The sequence below is a fragment of the Sparassis crispa genome (genome assembly GCF_003851025.1).
Source record: "Sparassis crispa DNA, contig_000001F, whole genome shotgun sequence".
Lineage (NCBI taxonomy): Eukaryota > Fungi > Basidiomycota > Agaricomycetes > Polyporales > Sparassidaceae > Sparassis > Sparassis crispa.
The window spans coordinates 2,496,660-2,514,636 of NW_020939748.1; the positions used below are offsets into that span (position 1 = coordinate 2,496,660).

Here is a 17,977-nt window from a genome sequence, read left to right on the forward strand (position 1 = left end):
AGCAGGACGTCTATAGTTTTAGAGCGTGATGTCATGCGCACTGGACCGTGTATACTATTTACCTGGGCGAGAGCGCGTCCGACGCGTTCACGGCAGATGCCGGGTTATTTACGCTATCCAGTACGCCTTCCACTGCATGCAGTCCGCAAGGCCAACCTGCCCATAGTCCGAGCTTTCCCCTGCTTTTAGCCTTCAGCGTCGTATCCTGTGTCTCAGTGCATCGGTCAACGTATCTCCCTACTACTCCCCGTCATGACCTTCCCCACCAATGCCGATGCGGACCCTGATCCTACTACACAGATCCCTTGGCCATCCAGGACCGTGAAGCGCTTCCGTTTGCACGATGAGGAAGAGGAGGAGGTCGTCGTGATGGAAGAGGAAGTTCCAGCCGGGCGAGAGTCCGATCTGGCAAACGGGAAGAGTGATGGCAAGGAGAAAGATCCAAGTGCACGGAGAATGTCTACCCTTGATCTCATCTACTTGAGCATATCCATGGCCGGATCCCAGGTTGCGTGGACCGTTGAATTGGGGTATGCATCACACGTTTGGCACTCTGCGTGTTGTCTGATGCATAAATACGACGGACACAGTTACGGTACTCCCTTCTTACTGTCCCTCGGCCTGACAGAGCAGCTCACAAGCCTCGTGTGGCTTGCTGGTCCGATCAGTGGATTGGTTGCACAACCTGTGATAGGCGAGTTTCAATCTTGTTTGGTCCCGTCCAATGGCGAATGACACTCGCGTTCTCAAGGTGCGATCTCTGACGCCTCGACGTCCAAGTATCGGCGGCGGTACTGGATTGTGCTCTCGACACTCGTCCTTTGTGTGTCCACTATCACCTTAGCCTATTGTCAGAGCATCGCACCTTTCTTTGTCGACCTCTTTGGCGGCGGTGCTGGGAGCTGGGATCCCAAGTGGACGAAAACAGTGTGTTTTCCGCTGCATTCATGTCTGGCGCATTTTGATAAATGTTTGCGCTGTAGGTTCAGAACACTGCCATTGGACTGGCGATCGTATCATTCTACCTCTTGGACTTTGCCCTCAACGCGCTGCAGGCGTCGCTCCGAAACCTATTACTGGATGTCACCCCTTCGGGGCAACTCAATGATGCCAATGCCTGGCATAGTAAGATGCTCAATGCCGGTAACATCGTTGGATATGGATTTGGTGAATCCCTCCTTCTCAGCTATCGCGGCGAGTGACTTACAGTCTGTAGGTTTTCTCCCATTGGCTAACATGCCAATTCTGCGTTTGTTGGGCGGAGATCAGTTCCGCAAATTTTGCGTAGTCAGTATGGCGATTCTTGTCCTTACCGTCTGGATCACATGTTTCACGCAAGAGGAGAAGGAGCGTGAGGAGCATCGTATCGACAAGGGGTGAGTCCACCTACGAACGGTTTGGAGCTTCTCCAACACTTCGCTCTAGGAATAAGCTACGAGATGTCCTTGCGAATATCTACGCTGCTATGATATCCCTGCCTAAGCCCATTCGACGTGTATGCTATGTCCAATTGTTCGCATTCATGGGTTGGTGAGTCAATTGTGTCCCACCTCAGCCACCGTCGCTGACCGACTTTCAGGTTCCCTTTCCTCTTTTACTCGTATGTACTTATTAATGGTCGTATTATCCGCGAAGACTGTTAAGTGCTGATTCATTGCAGGACAACATACGTCGGCCAAGTCATGGCATACGAGCTGCAACGGGACCCAGATCATGACACTGCAACTAGAACTGGAGAGTTTGCCATGCTCATCTACAGTATAGGTACATTCCTACCCTTCTGTTGATAACTCATTCGATAACACGGTCTGTACAGTGGCGGTTACTGCTGGTGCAACTTTACCCAACCTTGCCCGTCGTGACACTAGCTTGCTGGCCCACGAGGGCGACGAAGACGAGGATGTTGAAATCGCACGTCTGAGGACGACCGTTCGCGAATGGCGCGCCGAGGCAGCTCGTAAGGGACAGCCACTTCAGTTGCCCTGGATGCCGTTCTTCCTGCGGAACATCTGGACGGCTGCTCTCATCCTTTTTGCTCTCATCACCTTCTCGACTTTCTTTATCACGAAGGTATGGCAGGTATGTAACATCCGCTTTAAGACCGTTCCGTCATTAAACTGCGTGAAGGCCATCATCGCAATCAGTCTCGTTGGTATATGCTGGGCTATCGCATGCTGGGTACCTTTTGCCATCATCATGGAGGTGGGGTGACATCTCCGAGCTCCGATTCGTCTCTACTGACATAATTGCATCCTGCAGTTCTTGAAAGAGCGCGAACGCGAACCGGGAGTGGATGCCGTCAGGGAAGAGACGAGACGGCCGTCGCACAGTCGCACACGTTCTACACCCGCCATGCGCCCTAGAGTCATCCCTCAAGACGAGAACGAACCTCTGCTCCGCCGGCGCCGCTCTTTCGACGAGAACAATGCTTACCCATATCCTGAGGCTGATCCTCTGGCTGGAGGAACCATTCTGGGGATACATAATTTGGCCATCGTATTCCCTCAGTTTGTTGTGCGTAGTATATGCTATATGCTCGCATAATCGTCATAATTAAACTGATGTTTTACCAGATCGCGTTGGTTTCCAGTGTCATCTTCCGCGTAGTGGACGCAGACGTGGATAATGACCCATCACACCACACCACATACTATGGCAAGAATGGTGTCGCATGGGTGCTCCGGTTCGGTGGACTATGTGCCTTGGTGAGTCCGCTTCGTGTGAGCAGCATCAGCGCCTGACCTGACTTTGCCTTCTATCCAGTGTGGTGCCCTGATTGCGCGCAGGGTACCTCCAACGCGCACAGAGAAGGAGATGCGACGGAGGCTCGCCGAGCTCCGGGTGCTCAGGGAGGAGGGCTCGCCGTAGTCACGGTTCTGGGACACACACTCTAATCATGGATCATGAGCGCATGTACTGTAGTAGTTGGTCATGTCATCGCGCAGCTGACGCACACGTTTGTTTTTGTATTGCACTCGGATGTCTCATTAGGTACCTATGGCCAACATGGCGTAATCCCAGTCGTTTACTTGTTTTGTCGAGATTGCGCGGCAGGGAATTGCTGTGAGTGGTGCGTGCTCGAAGAAGTCGTGACATTGGGAGACTGGAAGGCAGATATAAGGCAGACGGGTGATGTCAAGTATATCGGGACTTACTGGAGATGTTCCTTGATGGGCGGTAGAAAAGTCGGATGGACAATGCACGGGACCCCAAGGCATTCAGCGGTACAATGTCTCGCAGTTGGGACAATACGCCGTCTTCTGTGCCACGGCAACAGACGAGAGCCGTCGCCGCCGTTGTCTCAGCAAACTTCGACACTTCCCAATGCATGCAAGTACCGTCGGTGCCAGTAACATCGCCTACAGGATTAATGTTGTAAAAGCCTATCAGTATCCGGGTTTCTACGACTTACCATCTGCAAACTGCGGAGAGGTAGAGCGTGTGACGAGTTCTCCTTCGTCGAATTCGAAGTATCGTCCGGTGTGCACCAGGACTTGCTTCTCCATTAGCGCATTCTTAGGCAATGCGGCTACAGCCACGAAAAGAGTCGTTGCATGGTCATCCTGTTTTGCCATGTCACCAATGCGCAGTGATGTACCCCAGGGAATTGCGAACACCAACCTTCATGTAGGACACCGCAGCTTTGCGCACATGAGGTATGTCACTCGCATTAGCCAGCCAGTAGATAGCACCTTGCACGTGCCCATCCCAGCGGTCGGTCTTCATCGCGGACAAAACGCGATCGACGTGCTGGAACGAGAGTGCCGTCTCCAATGCAAGTGAAGGCGGGGAAGGGAGGTTGAGGCTGCTAGGCACGAGGCCGATCTGTCCCGAAATGAAGACACGCTCGTCTACCTGCCACCGCAATCAGCATCTCGAACGCACCTTGTAGTGTAACTACATACGATAATACCCTGAGAGTAGGGACCGATATTAGCGGGCGCCCAGTAGCTGAGCCCTTGCACGTGGAGGGCCTGGCGGTCTGCGGGGGTACGCTCGGCGTACGCGATGCAGTCGAGTTTCACCCTTGTGGGTGGATGAAGGTCGACAGCAACGCATGCGCGTGCGGGCGGGCTGTTCCCGAAGAACGTAGCGTAGACGGCGTTGACGCGGGCGAATAGGTCCATTGAAGAGAGGAAGATGTTGATGTTGGTGCAATTTGAGAGCTTCAAGGAGTATTCCTCGAGGCAGGCTGGGTGGTCGCTTCAGATCCTGCGACATGATATGCAGTGTTGTCGCACCTTGTAGTTTTTGGAAACATTGTTCGACTTCGTCCTCTATGGATAGAGTCGTTGGAGAACCAGGAGTTGCAATTGTGACATTTGTCACCGACACCCAATCGCCAAACCGTTTACTGAACACACCACTATCGCAGTGTTCGGCCTTTGAGGAGAGTTCAATATCATCATTTGCAAGCTGAGGCTGAGAAGATAATGAAGCTGAAACCATGTCACGTATTTGCTCGTACGATTCTGACAAAAGCGGTGGGACGGCAGGATCTGGAGTGACAGCTTCTGTCTTAGACTCGAGAACGGCATTCTTAACCCTAAGATATGCAACCGTTGCGAAGTCGCTATCTGAATGTATGACTGTCTCCACTTCCAACCTGTAAATGTTTGGTAAGTAGAATGTTCTTCATTTTTCCGACTCACTTACAGCTTGATACGACGCTTGAAAATTGGGCAGTCCAGAGTTAGGGTCTCGTACTCGCCGCCCTCTCCACAGATGTGAGACCCGTAGAGGTTGCTCTGGAGTAGTGTTGTCAATACATAATGTGCTAGAGTTCGGAGAGCATACAGACGAGCTTCATAAGTGTCGGTTGCATTTCAGCCAAAGATCTACCGAGATGCTTCACAGTGAGTCCAATACCTGCAACTTTGATGAGGATTGCGTCCATTCCGGCCTCGATCATCTCAGACAGAAGTTCGGCTTGGTCTCTCTGCCACAGATAACAAAGAGGTGTTAGACGGAGACGGCGGCATCTGAAGTGAAGCGATTTGAGCGTCCTCCAGCTCTGTGCTTTCACTGTGTCTTACACATGTTCCACTCGGACTCGCTGATAATTTGACAAGATTGCACCGACAGATACTCCTTGAATCTCAGGGAGCGATTCCTGTGATGATTCCCCTTCAGCCAAATGTGTAGTTCAGCGCAAGTTAATGCATTACTTTTACTGTAGACAGCAACGCATACAAATCTTCAGTCTCGTCCCCGGAGATGCCTTCGCTCTCTGCAGGATTTCTTCCTCCATACTCCAACCCCTGTTGTAAGGCTGCGCCAGATATGACACGCCGGTACAAAGGCACGTCGAGAGATCGCGCGACAAATTCAATGGCATCTTGTCCGACGGTCTGGTAGAGATACGAGTCGAGCTCCTCTACTCTGGATGCAATGGGAGAAAGTCGAAGATTAAACGAGATGTGGAATCAAACCTTTGCCATGTTCTGGACCGAGGGACGCAGCAGCGACAAGTTCGTGTCCGTTGCGGAAGCAATGCAATAAATTGTAGCAGCTGTCTTTTCCGCCGCTGAGGAGCGCGACGTACTTCATCTGGCAGGACTCGGAGGTGCTGACAACGTTATAGCAAGATGCTTGATCATCAGCCCGATCGCGTGTGACGGAACGCGTACCGCTGTGACATGTGACCTGCCCCGCCCGCTGCCCTGCGAGCGTTCATTCATCCTCCTCTGCGATCTCCATCCCCAACTAGCTCACCTCTTTTTTCTGCTCTGTACAATCAATGTCGTCTAACCTTCCATCCGCGATGGACATAGATGAGGCCGCAATCGACGAAGGTCTCTACTCTCGTCAACTGTGAGCGTGGTGTCCGCGTTCTATTTACCTGCCAGGCTGATTGATGCGTGTGTTCAGCTATGTGCTTGGACATGAAGGTGAGCTACGCTGGAAAATGTTTGAACGGCGACCTTTAATCGATTCGCGTCAGCCATGAAGCGCATGGCGGCCTCCAACGTATTGATCGTTGGAGTGAAAGGTCTGGGCGTCGAAATTGGTGAGCGCAGGTCATGTGCGGGAAGTTAGTGCAGGATGTGACGTCCATTCACAGCCAAGAATGTTGTATTAGCTGGTGTCAAGTCTGTCACAATCTTTGATCCCGAACCAGTACAAGTGCAAGATCTCAGCACACAGGTGGGTTCCGTTCCTCGAAATGCGTAGTACGGTCTGACAGTCTCGCAGTTTTTCTTACGCGAGGACGATATTGGAAAGCCACGTGCAGAAGCAGCTGTTCGCCGACTCGCTGAACTGAATGCTTATGTACCAGTGCGTAATCTTGGCGGTCAGCCAGGCAAGGAAATATCGGTAGACCAGATTGCTGGCTTTCAAGTGCGTCGCGCTTGATTTCTAGGGCTGGTTGCGCGCTCATGGTACCGTAGGTCGTAGTCCTGTGTGGCGCTACTCTGCAAAAGCAGCTTGAAATTAACAATTGGACACACGAGAATGGCGTTCACTTCATCGCCGCTGATACGCGTGGTCTCTTCGGGTACGCTACTTTGTTAACCCTTGAAAGATATTGTGCTCAGGTTGTTATCTCGCAGTACGGTGTTCAACGACTTTGGGTCGAAATTCACATGCGTAGATCCAACTGGGGAGCAACCGTTGAATGGAATGATCGTAGAGGTTTCTCAAGTGCGTGCATCAGTACGGGCACTCGTTCATAACTGATATGTTGCATGATCAGGACGAGGAAGGTCTTGTAACATGCCTAGATGAGACGCGTCATGGACTAGAAGATGGCGACTTTGTCACATTCACCGAAGTTCAGGGCATGCCTGAGTTGAATGGATGCGAACCTCGAAAGGTCACGGTTAAAGGTCCCTACACGTTCGCCATTGGCGATACATCCAAGCTGAGCGCGTATCAGAGGGGCGGTATCTTTACTCAAGTCACGATGCCTAAGCTGCTCGAGTTTGTGAGCAGTTTCATTAGCATCATTGAAAGCATTCTTGACATAGTCCGGCAGAAACCTCTCAGAGAGTCTCTCAAGTCCCCAGAGTTCTTTATCACCGACACTGCGAAGTGGGACCGCCCTGCTACGCTTCATGCAGGTTTCCAGGCTCTTTCGGAATTCCAGGCGAAATATCAACGACTTCCCCGTCCTCGGAATTCTGAAGATGCGGCGACGCTTGTGGCCCTTACGAAGAAAATAGAGCCAGAGATTGATGAGAAAGTAATCACCGAGCTGGCGTACCAAGCCACTGGCGATGTGTCTCCAATTGTGGCTGTTATTGGAGGTTTCGTAGCACAAGAAGTCCTGAAAGCTGTATCCGCGAAGTTCCACCCGATGGTGCAACACTTGTACTTCGACTCTCTGGAATCTCTTCCCGACGCTCTTCCGACTGAGGAAGACTGTCAACCCCTTGGCTCCCGATATGATGCTCAAATCGCTGTCTTCGGAAAAACTTTCCAGGACCAGATAAGTAATCATCGCCAGTTCCTCGTCGGCTCAGGTGCCATTGGTTGTGAGATGTTGAAGAACTGGAGTATGATGGGTGTCGCTTCAGGGCCAAACGGTGTTATTCACGTCACGGATCTTGATACCATTGAGAAGAGCAACCTTAACCGTCAGTTCTTGTTCAGAGCGAAGGATCTTGGCAAATTCAAGTCCGAAGTCGCTGCTGCGGCTGTTGCGGACATGAACCCTGATTTGAAGGGTAAGATCGTGAGCAAGCAAGAGCCAGTGGGTCCGGACACCGAGAGTACGTTTGCAAAGACTGTTCAGTGTGATCATAGACTGACGCTTGGGTAGATGTATACGGACCGTCATTCTATCAAAGTATTGACGGTGTCACCAACGCATTGGACAACATCAGAGCTCGTAAGTAGCTCGGCGAATGAGCGTACCTGCCTCGCCCCTAACCGTCTCTCCTTCCCAGGTCAGTACATGGATCAGCGATGTGTTTTCTACCTGAAGCCTCTTCTCGAGTCGGGAACCTTGGGGACCAAGGGAAACACGCAGGTCGTCATTCCTCATGTCACGGAGTCCTACTCCTCTTCGCAAGACCCACCAGAGAAGGAGACGCCTTCATGCACCGTCAAGAACTTCCCGAACGCAATCCAGCATACCATTGAGGTAACGCAATACTGCATCTTTCAGCGGGAATACTATTGAAGTTGTTGTGATTTTATTCAGTGGTCAAGAACGGAGTTCGATAACCTGTTTGTCAAACCTGCACAGGCTGTAAACGCGTATCTATCTGAACCAAACTATCTGGAGAACAACCTCAAGTACTCCGGTCAACAGAAGGAGCAGATCGAACAGATTGTTTCGTACCTGGTCACCGACAAGCCCCTCACGTTCGAGGAATGCATTGTCTGGGCAAGACTGCAGTTTGAGGAACGCTACAACAACGCCATTCGCCAACTCTTGTTCAGCTTGCCGAAGGATGCGGTTACTAGCACTGGTCAACCGTTCTGGAGTGGTCCGAAGAGGGCGCCCGATCCATTGACATTCGATTCGAGCGACGTGAGTGCCCGCCTCAGTCCTAATGACATGGGCTGATGACTTGTGTCTTTTATAGCCCACTCACCTCCAATTCATCATTGCGGCTGCAAACTTGCATGCATTCAACTATGGCTTACGAGGAGAGACGGACCCAGCACTGTTCAAAAAGGTCGCTGATTCGATCATTGTGCCCGAGTTCACACCAAGGAGTGGTGTTCAGGTCCAGATTAATGAGAACGAGCCCGTTCTCAACGCTGCCAGTGCCGGTGAGTATTCGCCATTTTGCCTGCTTTGTGACCACTCACCGTCACCTGTAGATGCTAGTGATCTGTCCAATTTGATGAAGAGGTTGCCCGCTCCTTCATCGCTGGTCGGATATCGTCTCAACCCTGTGGAGTTCGAGAAGGACGATGACACGAACCACCACATCGACTTCATCACCGCAGCGTCCAACCTGCGAGCAATGAATTACAACATCCAGCCTGCAGATCGTCACACCACCAAGCAGATTGCGGGCAAAATCATCCCCGCTATCGCTACGACGACATCGCTCATCACTGGTCTGGTGTGCTTGGAGCTCTACAAGGTCTGTTTTCTCATCTATGAGTGAATCATCTAGGTCTTGAATTGTTCGTTAGATCATCGACGGCAAGAAGAAACTTGAGAGTTACAAGAATGGCTTCATCACCCTCGCGCTACCGTTCTTCGGCTTCTCGGAACCCATCGAGGCCAAGAAGAACAAATTCAATAACACTGAATGGACCCTTTGGGATCGTTTCGAGTTCAAGAACGATCCGACGCTCAAGGAGATCATGGACTGGTTCCGGAAGGAGCACAAGCTCGATATCAGCATGGTCAGCCAAGGCGTCAGTATGCTGTGGAGTTCATTCATTGGCAAAAAGAAGGTGCTTATTGTGTTGCGTGGAGCCGTCACTTGCGCTCACTCGTGTACAGAGCGAAGAACGTTTGCCGATGAAGTTCAGCAAGCTCGTCGAACAGGTCAGCAAGAAGCCTATTCCCCCTTACGTTCGGCATCTCGTCGTCGAAGTCATGGTGTCTGATGAGGAGGGCGAGGACGTTGAGGTAAGTTGCCTCTCTCTACCCGACTCAGCAGCCTAAACTAAATGCTCTCTTTAGGTGCCGTTCATCGTGGTACACCTGTAGTGGCGCGAGGATCAATCATGTCGAGAAGGCTGTAACCTGTACGCGGACTGATAGAAGTCGTTAGTGAATAATGTAGCTATATACACAGATCATATGCGGTGCTTCGCATTGTACTCGATGCCTCAAGGACCCAGACGGACTTCTGAGTCTTCATACATACTGGCCCCAATCGAACGCTATTACTGGTACCTACGATACAAAAAGTAAGTTCAAAGCATGTCAGCGCTGTAGGACAGACTACACGAAGGGGTAGAGGCTTATATATAGGTCCTCAGTGTGCTGGAGCCACTGAAGTCCTCCGTAATCCTTCGATGACGCTCATAAGTTTCCTCTATCTCTGGCAGTTCTAACTACAGCGTGCGTAGATGCCCATTCTGGGCAGCGAGGTCCGGCTAACAACCCGTCCATGAACTTTCCAGTCGATCGCTGCGTCGTACGTCCAGCAGTGGCAAAAATTTGCTACGGCAAGCGATGGTCTGCATCTCACTCTCGAGGTAGGTTTCTGCTCATCAGGTGTTTGCCTAACGGATTATCATCAGTATGGCAATGATTCTACGTCGGTATCATCGTCTAAATGCGGTGGTTCACGAGAGCCTGACTCCCAACCTTTTCAGATGGGGACTAACATATAATATGTTCGCGGACAAATTGTTGGGTACTAACATTATTCCTGGTGTGGTTTACGGCATGCGTGAGTTGATCTGGTTCTCTATTCATGTTGATTTGAAGGCTTTTTTCCCGATTTTATATCTGGATTTGAAGGCTCGCTGCTCATCGCTCCGCAGAGACGGCCTTTTATAATACCACTGCGAGTGAGTAGGGCTGTAAGATTGAACGGACCCAAGTCTAACTGCTCTGGATCACCATCAATCTAATAGGCACTTTCGGTGTGCAGTTGGACACAAGGTAGGATACCCCTGTTACTATCCGAAGACATAGTGACAACGCGTCTCCAGGGATACCTATACATCTACTAGTCAGTGTTATATCTGTTGCTTCCATTTTCTGACTCAGTTTGTCGCAGGCTGGTAATTATGGACGGCCGCCTTTGTCACGTCCACAACGGTCCGAGACATATTCATCAATAAGGTAATCGATTACGCCGCAGATGGACACAGCTCCCTACCTCTAGGTGGTGGTGGTGGTGGTGTATTATCGGCATGGGTCCCAGTTAGGAAGTCGTACTAATGTACTACGCAATCCCGACGTGTATTACTACAGCGACGCATCCGTAAACAATGCCGTTCCGAAAGCCTCATACTCCTCAACCGCAGCTCACGGCCAATTGCACAAAAAGAAGGCAGATCAAGGGTTAAAACCTGGCAGGAAAAATTCGTGCAAAAAACTGGTCTCGTACCCCGACGTGAGCGAGTAACGCACCCCACCACCGCCCTCGCTCTGACGTCTGGGGCATTTCAACCGTGACACCCCCCCTTGCTCTTATCAGCTCTAAGCGAGATTATCTGAGCCTTCGCCATCAATCATCCTGCCTTTTCGGGAAGGCACAGAGACTCGATGTCGAGATTCATACTCAACTTTTGAGGGCATTGCTGGCGAGGAGGCCATGTAATCATGCAGAAATATAAAAGTGATGCAATATGAGCTTCCTCGCAAGAGGAATAAGTAGGATTGAGACACCTCTGTGAGTGACCAAGGAAAGTAAGTAGAGTCTGCAGTTAGTTCATGTTTTCTGCGGCCGCAATCACTCATATAATTCATTAAACCACATGTAAATTGTCAAGATAGTATTTCTATGCTAATTACAAAGAATGACTGCTACAACAGTGGGTGTACGCGGTGATATCATGGCTCCAAAGTCAGAGGAAGCATACAGGAATTGCCGATTTAGGCAGGACAATTGATCGCGCGGGCTCAGATAATCTCGCTTAGGGCTGATAAGAGCAAGGGGGGGTGTCACGGTTGAAATGCCCCAGACGTCAGAGCGAGGGCGGTGGTGGGGTGCGTTACTCGCTCACGTCGGGGTACGAGACCACAAAAAACCTGTCCAGGAATCAGATGGGGTTCGCCACCGATCTGATAACACTCACCCGATTGGTACTCCGCAACCAATGGATAAGTGAATACTGTTTTCGAGGCACGGCCTGTTGTCGGTTCTAACTTCCCCCTGGTGAGTTTCTTTGTCATAACCAAAAAAATACCACATGCGCCAACTTCTTAGTCCAGTTGGCATTGCCATCCCAAGATAATAACGGTACCAATGGCTCCAGTCGGGAGGTACAAACGGATCTGGGAGTGCAGGCGGAGGAGCTTCAGGTGGAAGCCCGAGCTCCAACAAATCTTCGGGATCGAGGCTTGCTACAGGATCGTTGGGTACCACATTCAGCACAGTAGTTTCTCTCCCTTTCATGGTTACGCTCGCTTAGTGGTATTCTCTGATGGATCTAATTGGGAACAACTATTGTTATTCGTCAATCCGCGCACATTATCTCTTCGAGTCTGCATTCGCCCATCGGTACTGAAAGAACAAAACCTAGCGCGCAGAGGGCTCATAGCCAACCAGCCACTCCGCCATCGCTGCCAGTACTTGCTTCTGAACCGCAGCGATGGTAGCATCCACCTGGCCGGATGCCGTGAGGAGATCAGAACAATGGAAACCGTCCCCCACTGCAATGCGTTGCGACTGCGTGCTCTTGAAGTTCGTTCCATCGGCGGAAACTGTCGCTTCTCTCCATGGGTCGCCTGCGAGGTTAACGAACGTACCCTTCAGTCTCACACCAAAGGCATGGACTTCTGAGAATGAAAGACGTACGTTGACCATTTGCGAAGAATAACCTGTCCACGTTCACGAACCAACCATCGTAAGCTGCGTTCGTGGCATCAACGTTGGGGGCGGTCGCGACCGGGAACTGCTCAGGGAAAAAGTATGTGCACTGACGCTGAACCCCCAACGTTAGCGCCCGAAGAGATGTAAAATATTAATCAAATCATTCACCTCGTCGTAGATCGGCTGAATAAGTCGCGAAACAAGGCTCGGCCATCCGGTAGGAGCACCGTCTAGCAGGAAACCTATATAGTTGCAGCTGGATACGACGTCAGCGTCGGTAGGAAAACATTAAAGGAATAGATATCTACACTATCCACTCCCACGATCGACCCGAGTCGTTGATCTCTATGTCCGTGTAGTAGGACTGCGTGGGGTCGTAGGATCCTAGGCAGGTCCTATGAGGCGAGAAAGGTCAATCAAGCTCAATCAAGGAAGGTGTCTATCACGCACTCTGCATCATAATCGCCGCAAACTGCAGAAGAGAGAGGACAGTGAGCATCTTCCTATGGATAAACAAAGTCCTCTCTCACTGAGATAGTAGTAGGTGTCTGCCCAGTACGTTCCCCACGCGTTGAGTGCGTGTTCAAGACCCCACCCCTGCGCAGGTGCATTTACGCCATCTTTGACCTCCAATGCATCGCAGAATTCAAAGAACTGCGCGCCAGGCCCCACATACGGCTGCAGCGACTGCCAATCCCAGAGATTGTTCCTCACTACAGAACGTCAGAATATGACCAACAACCGGGAATTCGGTACTCACAGGCCCCGGTGAAGTCATCGGGATGCGACAGACTCATGTTGAATAGGGTCTTCATGGCGTCTTGTTCCTCCGTCGTGCCGGTTGTGAAGACCGTGTCCAGGTACGCGATCACAGCTTCAACATCTGCGGAGCAGTTCTGCGGCATGTATTGCCGGATGGGCTCGAAGTATCCCCAGTAGTCACTAGAACACATCTGAGAATGATCGAAATTTGCTCAAGCAGCATACATACACAATACTCTCGACTACGGCCGACGAGGCATACGCAGCTCTGAAGACACCGGGCTGGCTAGTTATTGAATATCCTCGTTAGTGAGACCAGACTACGCCCAACTCTGCGTGAATCTTACTTCGCCACAGTAAAGCTGGTCAGTGCACCAGAATAACTTCCTCCGATTAGAATCCAAGGAGCCTCGGTTGGTGTAACGTGATCTCCCCCGGGCATGGGCAAATCTGCGTTACTGGCGAAGTAAACGAGATCGTCGATCGCCTGCTGGATCGTGTGGACCTGCAAGCTTTGAACAGAGAGGTTCTGATACGGGTTTGAATAGCCATAGAAACGGTGTTCCAACACAATCGTCGCGCCGTTCTGTTGCTCCGCGATGAGCCCATTCATAGTGTCATTGGTAAGATAACTCTCATAGCCTTCACAAGTGCAAGCGATCAACAAGTTAATGATGAAAATGATATCTGGAAGTACCGTCCGCATTGATTTCACCGGGAGTAAGCAGGATGATAGGTCCACCTTTTCCGCGACAATCGTTTGCGTGAGACACTGGAGTTAGCGACAACCTGGAACGTACCAGGTTCATAGAACTCGTACGTGAACCAGTATCGTTGCGAGAAAGTACCGAGGCTCGGATTGGTGTGGTCAATCAGCTGATCGAAATAATAGACGGTGTCGTATGGAGGCAGTTGCGTGCCGTTTCGACTCGTCACTGGTCCATTGACAGATCGGGGGAACACCTTTGGGACACCAGGCGGATGAGCGGTGTTAGCGCGAAGCTTGCCATCCCGGAGGAGGCCATTGGCGACTGAGGCAAGCAGGAGTAACAAGGGCGCAAGCATCCTGAGAGCGGACATGGCGACTAATATCCTTGAGGAATCCCTGCGCGGAGAGTCTGAGATGGCTCTGGGGTCAATCCGCCCAAGTGCCCGGTATTTATCGGATTGGGCGCACGTAAATATGCATCAGATTCTCATGCGGATCGAAGAAATCCCCGGGCTTGAGGGAGAAGCACACGAGATACGCGAGACCACCTTCCTTTGGCCATTACATTTCCTGCTTCCTGCCCTAGCATGCGGTGATCTGTCACGTTTGTTGGTCGACGCCCGCACCATGGCAGATCATGACGCGACGTAACGACAGTTTGAGCGCGACGGCCCATGGGGGAAGAGTGAAAGATTGGTGCAGGATACATGGCACATGTTTGAATGATCGCAAAGAAACGCCACGGTCTGAGACACAGTATAATAATATTAGAGTGTGCTCCACGAGGTGCAGCAGTCAACTCGGCAAGCCGACGATCCGAGCGCCTCGAGATACAAAAATGTAATCGCCACAATTGCAGCTGTCTTGGAGTCAGAAGGTCGCAGAAGACGGGAGCCTAAAGCCAGCGTGATGCAGTATAGTACATGACATCGGAGGTGGCGGTTACTGGCAGAACTTGAGCAGAACCGTTCAGATGCTCCCAACACATACTCGATAGCGATCTCTTCATGGATCTGGCGTCTCTCGGGTTTCGACGTCAAACCGTTTCGTCACCTTTTGTTTCGACGTCAAACCGTTTCGTCACCTTTCGTCACTTGTCCCCAGTCTTCAACGCGGGTTTGATGTACAGTACTTACTGTAGGGCCGCAGATCGCACTAGCAGCAACGAGAAATTCTGCTGTACTCAAGCAGATCTTGGAGCCTGCGGTGCGCTGGGAGTTAGGGTTGGTTTCGTTTCCACCCTCAACCTTCCGGAAGGCAGTCTTTCGCTCGACATATAGGTGTGTAGATATCTGGGCATGGGTTAATCTATTGACGCAATCGTAAATTTCCGGTACTGCGAGACTTTGTATTCTGCGCGTTTCGTGCTCTCCGCACTGCCGTTTCCCTGGATCATACTGTGTCCAGAATCCCGCCGTACTTTTCACGTTTCATCCAGATCTGATGCCCTGTAAACGTATGTGTGCATCTGCTGGGCTGATTTTTTCTGAAATTTCGTGGACCCTTGCCAGCACGGCCACGTGATACGCTCGATAGAGTGGAGGTCGGAATCACGATCGCGACGTCGACGTCAATGTCTCGGACCGTCCGTATAAAGCCAGCAATGCGCGCGCCCGACAGTTCTCTAATCCCAATCACGCGTATCCCCCTGCCCCTCCATCATGTCGAAACGATCTCATAGTCATTCCATGTCCTCTAACATCTCTGCGCATATCGCGTATGCAGCACCTTCCGCCAAGAAGGCTCGATACAGTGATGCCAACTTCTCGCCGACTAAGATTGCGACTGCCGAAGCTGCAGAGAAGGTGGACAAAGACCCGCCTCTGTTTAAGTTGTTAGATGCGGTCAGTCGTGGCGTCAAGAAGCCTGGAAAGGGTGAATCTGTCGTATACTGGATGAGAATGCAGGATCTCAGAAGTACGCGCCTACTTCTTTCCATGATACTCCCTCTGACCTGTGACATCGCAGTTAACGACAACAGGGCTCTTGCACTTGCTTCCGCGCAAGCCCAGAAGGACAACGTTCCACTCCTCACCCTCTTCGTCTTTAGTCCTCAGGATTATATCGCACACGATAGAAGCGCACGAAGAATTGACTTTACCATACGCAATCTGCAGCATATCAAAGTTCGTTGCCCCGAGACTTTGTGACGTCTGTCTTCTGACCGATACGATGATTCCTGCAGTCTTCTCTCGAACATTTGCAAATCCCATTATATACGACCACGCACTCCCCACGCACTGCTATTCCTTCGCACATCTTATCTCTTCTGAATGAGTGGAACGCGACGCATCTGTTCGCCAATATCGAGTATGAACTTGATGAGCTCAGGCGAGACATCAACGTCTGCGAGCTCGCAAAGAAGGGAGGCAAGGTTGCGTGTACGTTTGTGCACGATAAGTGCATTATTCCTCCTGGCGACGTGAGGACCAAAGACGGGAGAGGATATACAGTTAAACATTTGCATCTGCCACGCGACTCTCACAGGCTAACTCCTCTCTAGGTGTACTCTCCATTTTTGCGAGCATGGTTACCTCATCTCGCCTCCAAGTCTCACCCGGACCCTCTGGAATGTGCCCCCAGTCCAGAAGCCAATGGGAAATCTATCTATCAGCACCCGGTGTTCGGAAAGCTCTTTAACGTGCCTGTGCCTGAGGAGATAGAAGGGTTTACGATAAATGACATCGTTGAGAAGGAGCGGATTCGCACCTGTTGGGGCGCGGGTGAACTTGTCGCGAAAGAGGTCTGTCTCACAATCCTGCCACCTTGCCCTAGCTCACAGTACTATATAGATGCTCAGTCGCTTCCTTCACTCTAAAGCGCGCACTTCTCAGCTTGGCGTGGTCGACCCACTGGCAGATGGAGCTAAAGTGCCAGAAAAGAGTACGAAGAATACCCGTATTGGAAGGTATAAGGATGCGAGAGACAAAGCGGATGCAGACACTACGAGTCGCTTGAGGTGAGCTGAAAATTCTCCCTTGTATCTCACCGCTTGTCCTGATCTATGTTGATCACAGTCCGTACCTGGCTGCCGGTGTGATATCCGCGCGCGAGTGTATACGAGCCACGCTAGAAATTTCCGGGAACAAGGTCGATGCAAGCCACGAGACCGGTGTTGGACGATGGGTGCAAGAGATTGGTACGTGATCTCTCTCCTCATTCTTGCAGGTTGTTCATATCACAAGCTAGCTTGGCGAGATTTCTACACACATGTCCTTGCCCTCTTTCCCCGTGTTTCTATGGGCCGACCCTTTCAAGAGAAATTCGCAGAAGTGCGGTGGGAAACGGATGAACACTTGCAGGCATGGAAGGAAGGACATACGGGCGTGCCGATAGTGGATGCTGCAATGCGCCAGGCCCATACGATGGGTTGGATGCACAATCGCGCGCGGATGATAGCGGCGATGTTCTTGGTGAAGGATTTGATGATAGACTGGAGACTCGGCGAGAGGGTGAGCAGGCACTGTGCGTGCGATGGTACATTCTTAATCTCTCATATGCTTCGATATGCAGCATTTCATGGAAGTGCTCATCGATGGTGACCTTGCGTCCAACAACGGCGGCTGGCAATGGAGCGCGAGCACTGGTGTCGATCCCGTACCCTACTTCAGGATATTCAATCCTTACCTGCAAAGCAAGAAGGTTTGTCTGCACTTTCAACCTATGGAACGCAGTTGATTAACAGATCGTCCAGATAGATCCCACTGGCGATTACATCCGCTACTTCGTGCCGGAGCTGGCTAATGTGCGAGGAGACGGTGAGCTGTTCTGCTATGAAAGTCTCGCTGCTGCGTTCTGACTCAATGGCTAATCGAAATTAGACATACACAAGCCATCTGCTGCATTGGCAGACAAGCTCGGATATCCGAGACCTCTTGTGAGCCACGAAGAGGCGAGGAATCGTGCCCTCAGGAGATACAAGAACCCTGGCACGGAGTGAAAGCTTTTCGCACATCAGTATGTACTAGCGAGGCTTTTACCTTCGCATTCCACTGTAACGTTATGTTGTATCATGTCCTTGAATAATTGCACGCCTGGTATAATTTCGTCTTGTAGTGAGAATATTGAACACTACAGTTCATCACATATACCGAGG

General features: G+C 51.1%; 6 protein-coding genes across 6 annotated transcripts; 4 read left to right on the forward strand and 2 right to left on the reverse strand.

Annotated features, from left to right (window-relative positions):
- Positions 1-252: 252 nt before the first annotated feature.
- SCP_0208610 (MFS general substrate transporter) lies at positions 253-2,868 on the forward strand (the record flags this gene model as incomplete). The annotated part of the gene is made up of 13 exons (XM_027754773.1): positions 253-530; positions 591-694; positions 752-927; positions 984-1,167; positions 1,217-1,376; positions 1,426-1,530; positions 1,580-1,600; positions 1,661-1,764; positions 1,817-2,079; positions 2,128-2,202; positions 2,260-2,514; positions 2,574-2,705; positions 2,764-2,868. 13 exons carry the CDS (start codon positions 253-255, stop codon positions 2,866-2,868), a joined length of 1,962 nt encoding a protein of 653 aa, XP_027610574.1.
- Positions 2,869-2,987: 119 nt separating this feature from the next.
- Positions 2,988-5,550, reverse strand: SCP_0208620 (Diphthine--ammonia ligase; the record flags this gene model as incomplete). The annotated part of the gene is made up of 11 exons (XM_027754774.1): positions 2,988-3,103; positions 3,156-3,359; positions 3,413-3,563; positions 3,622-3,855; positions 3,906-4,192; positions 4,242-4,606; positions 4,657-4,748; positions 4,802-4,982; positions 5,037-5,113; positions 5,169-5,377; positions 5,433-5,550. 11 exons carry the CDS (start codon positions 5,548-5,550, stop codon positions 2,988-2,990), a joined length of 2,034 nt encoding a protein of 677 aa, XP_027610575.1.
- Positions 5,551-5,764: 214 nt separating this feature from the next.
- SCP_0208630 (Ubiquitin-activating enzyme E1 1) lies at positions 5,765-9,625 on the forward strand (the record flags this gene model as incomplete). The annotated part of the gene is made up of 17 exons (XM_027754775.1): positions 5,765-5,814; positions 5,872-5,891; positions 5,945-6,010; positions 6,065-6,147; positions 6,196-6,342; positions 6,393-6,499; positions 6,555-6,645; positions 6,698-6,928; positions 6,980-7,715; positions 7,766-7,834; positions 7,893-8,089; positions 8,150-8,482; positions 8,538-8,727; positions 8,779-9,047; positions 9,100-9,366; positions 9,416-9,544; positions 9,599-9,625. The coding sequence occupies 17 exons, from the start codon at positions 5,765-5,767 to the stop codon at positions 9,623-9,625; spliced, it is 3,012 nt and encodes a 1,003-aa protein (XP_027610576.1).
- Positions 9,626-9,742: 117 nt separating this feature from the next.
- Positions 9,743-10,657, forward strand: SCP_0208640 (hypothetical protein; the record flags this gene model as incomplete). Its single annotated transcript, XM_027754776.1, has 8 exons — positions 9,743-9,828; positions 9,970-9,982; positions 10,045-10,181; positions 10,240-10,316; positions 10,411-10,437; positions 10,504-10,531; positions 10,582-10,601; positions 10,650-10,657. 8 exons carry the CDS (start codon positions 9,743-9,745, stop codon positions 10,655-10,657), a joined length of 396 nt encoding a protein of 131 aa, XP_027610577.1.
- A 1,459-nt stretch (positions 10,658-12,116) lies between these two features.
- On the reverse strand, positions 12,117-14,252 carry SCP_0208650 (Probable extracellular serine; the record flags this gene model as incomplete). The annotated part of the gene is made up of 11 exons (XM_027754777.1): positions 12,117-12,325; positions 12,396-12,522; positions 12,579-12,666; positions 12,719-12,805; positions 12,861-12,882; positions 12,941-13,123; positions 13,171-13,352; positions 13,402-13,458; positions 13,520-13,814; positions 13,870-13,914; positions 13,973-14,252. The coding sequence occupies 11 exons, from the start codon at positions 14,250-14,252 to the stop codon at positions 12,117-12,119; spliced, it is 1,575 nt and encodes a 524-aa protein (XP_027610578.1).
- Positions 14,253-15,542: 1,290 nt separating this feature from the next.
- On the forward strand, positions 15,543-17,821 carry SCP_0208660 (Deoxyribodipyrimidine photo-lyase; the record flags this gene model as incomplete). Its single annotated transcript, XM_027754778.1, has 10 exons — positions 15,543-15,798; positions 15,850-16,007; positions 16,067-16,333; positions 16,385-16,624; positions 16,674-16,840; positions 16,899-17,020; positions 17,071-17,333; positions 17,395-17,523; positions 17,576-17,639; positions 17,703-17,821. The coding sequence occupies 10 exons, from the start codon at positions 15,543-15,545 to the stop codon at positions 17,819-17,821; spliced, it is 1,785 nt and encodes a 594-aa protein (XP_027610579.1).
- Between the last annotated feature and the right edge of the window lie 156 nt (positions 17,822-17,977).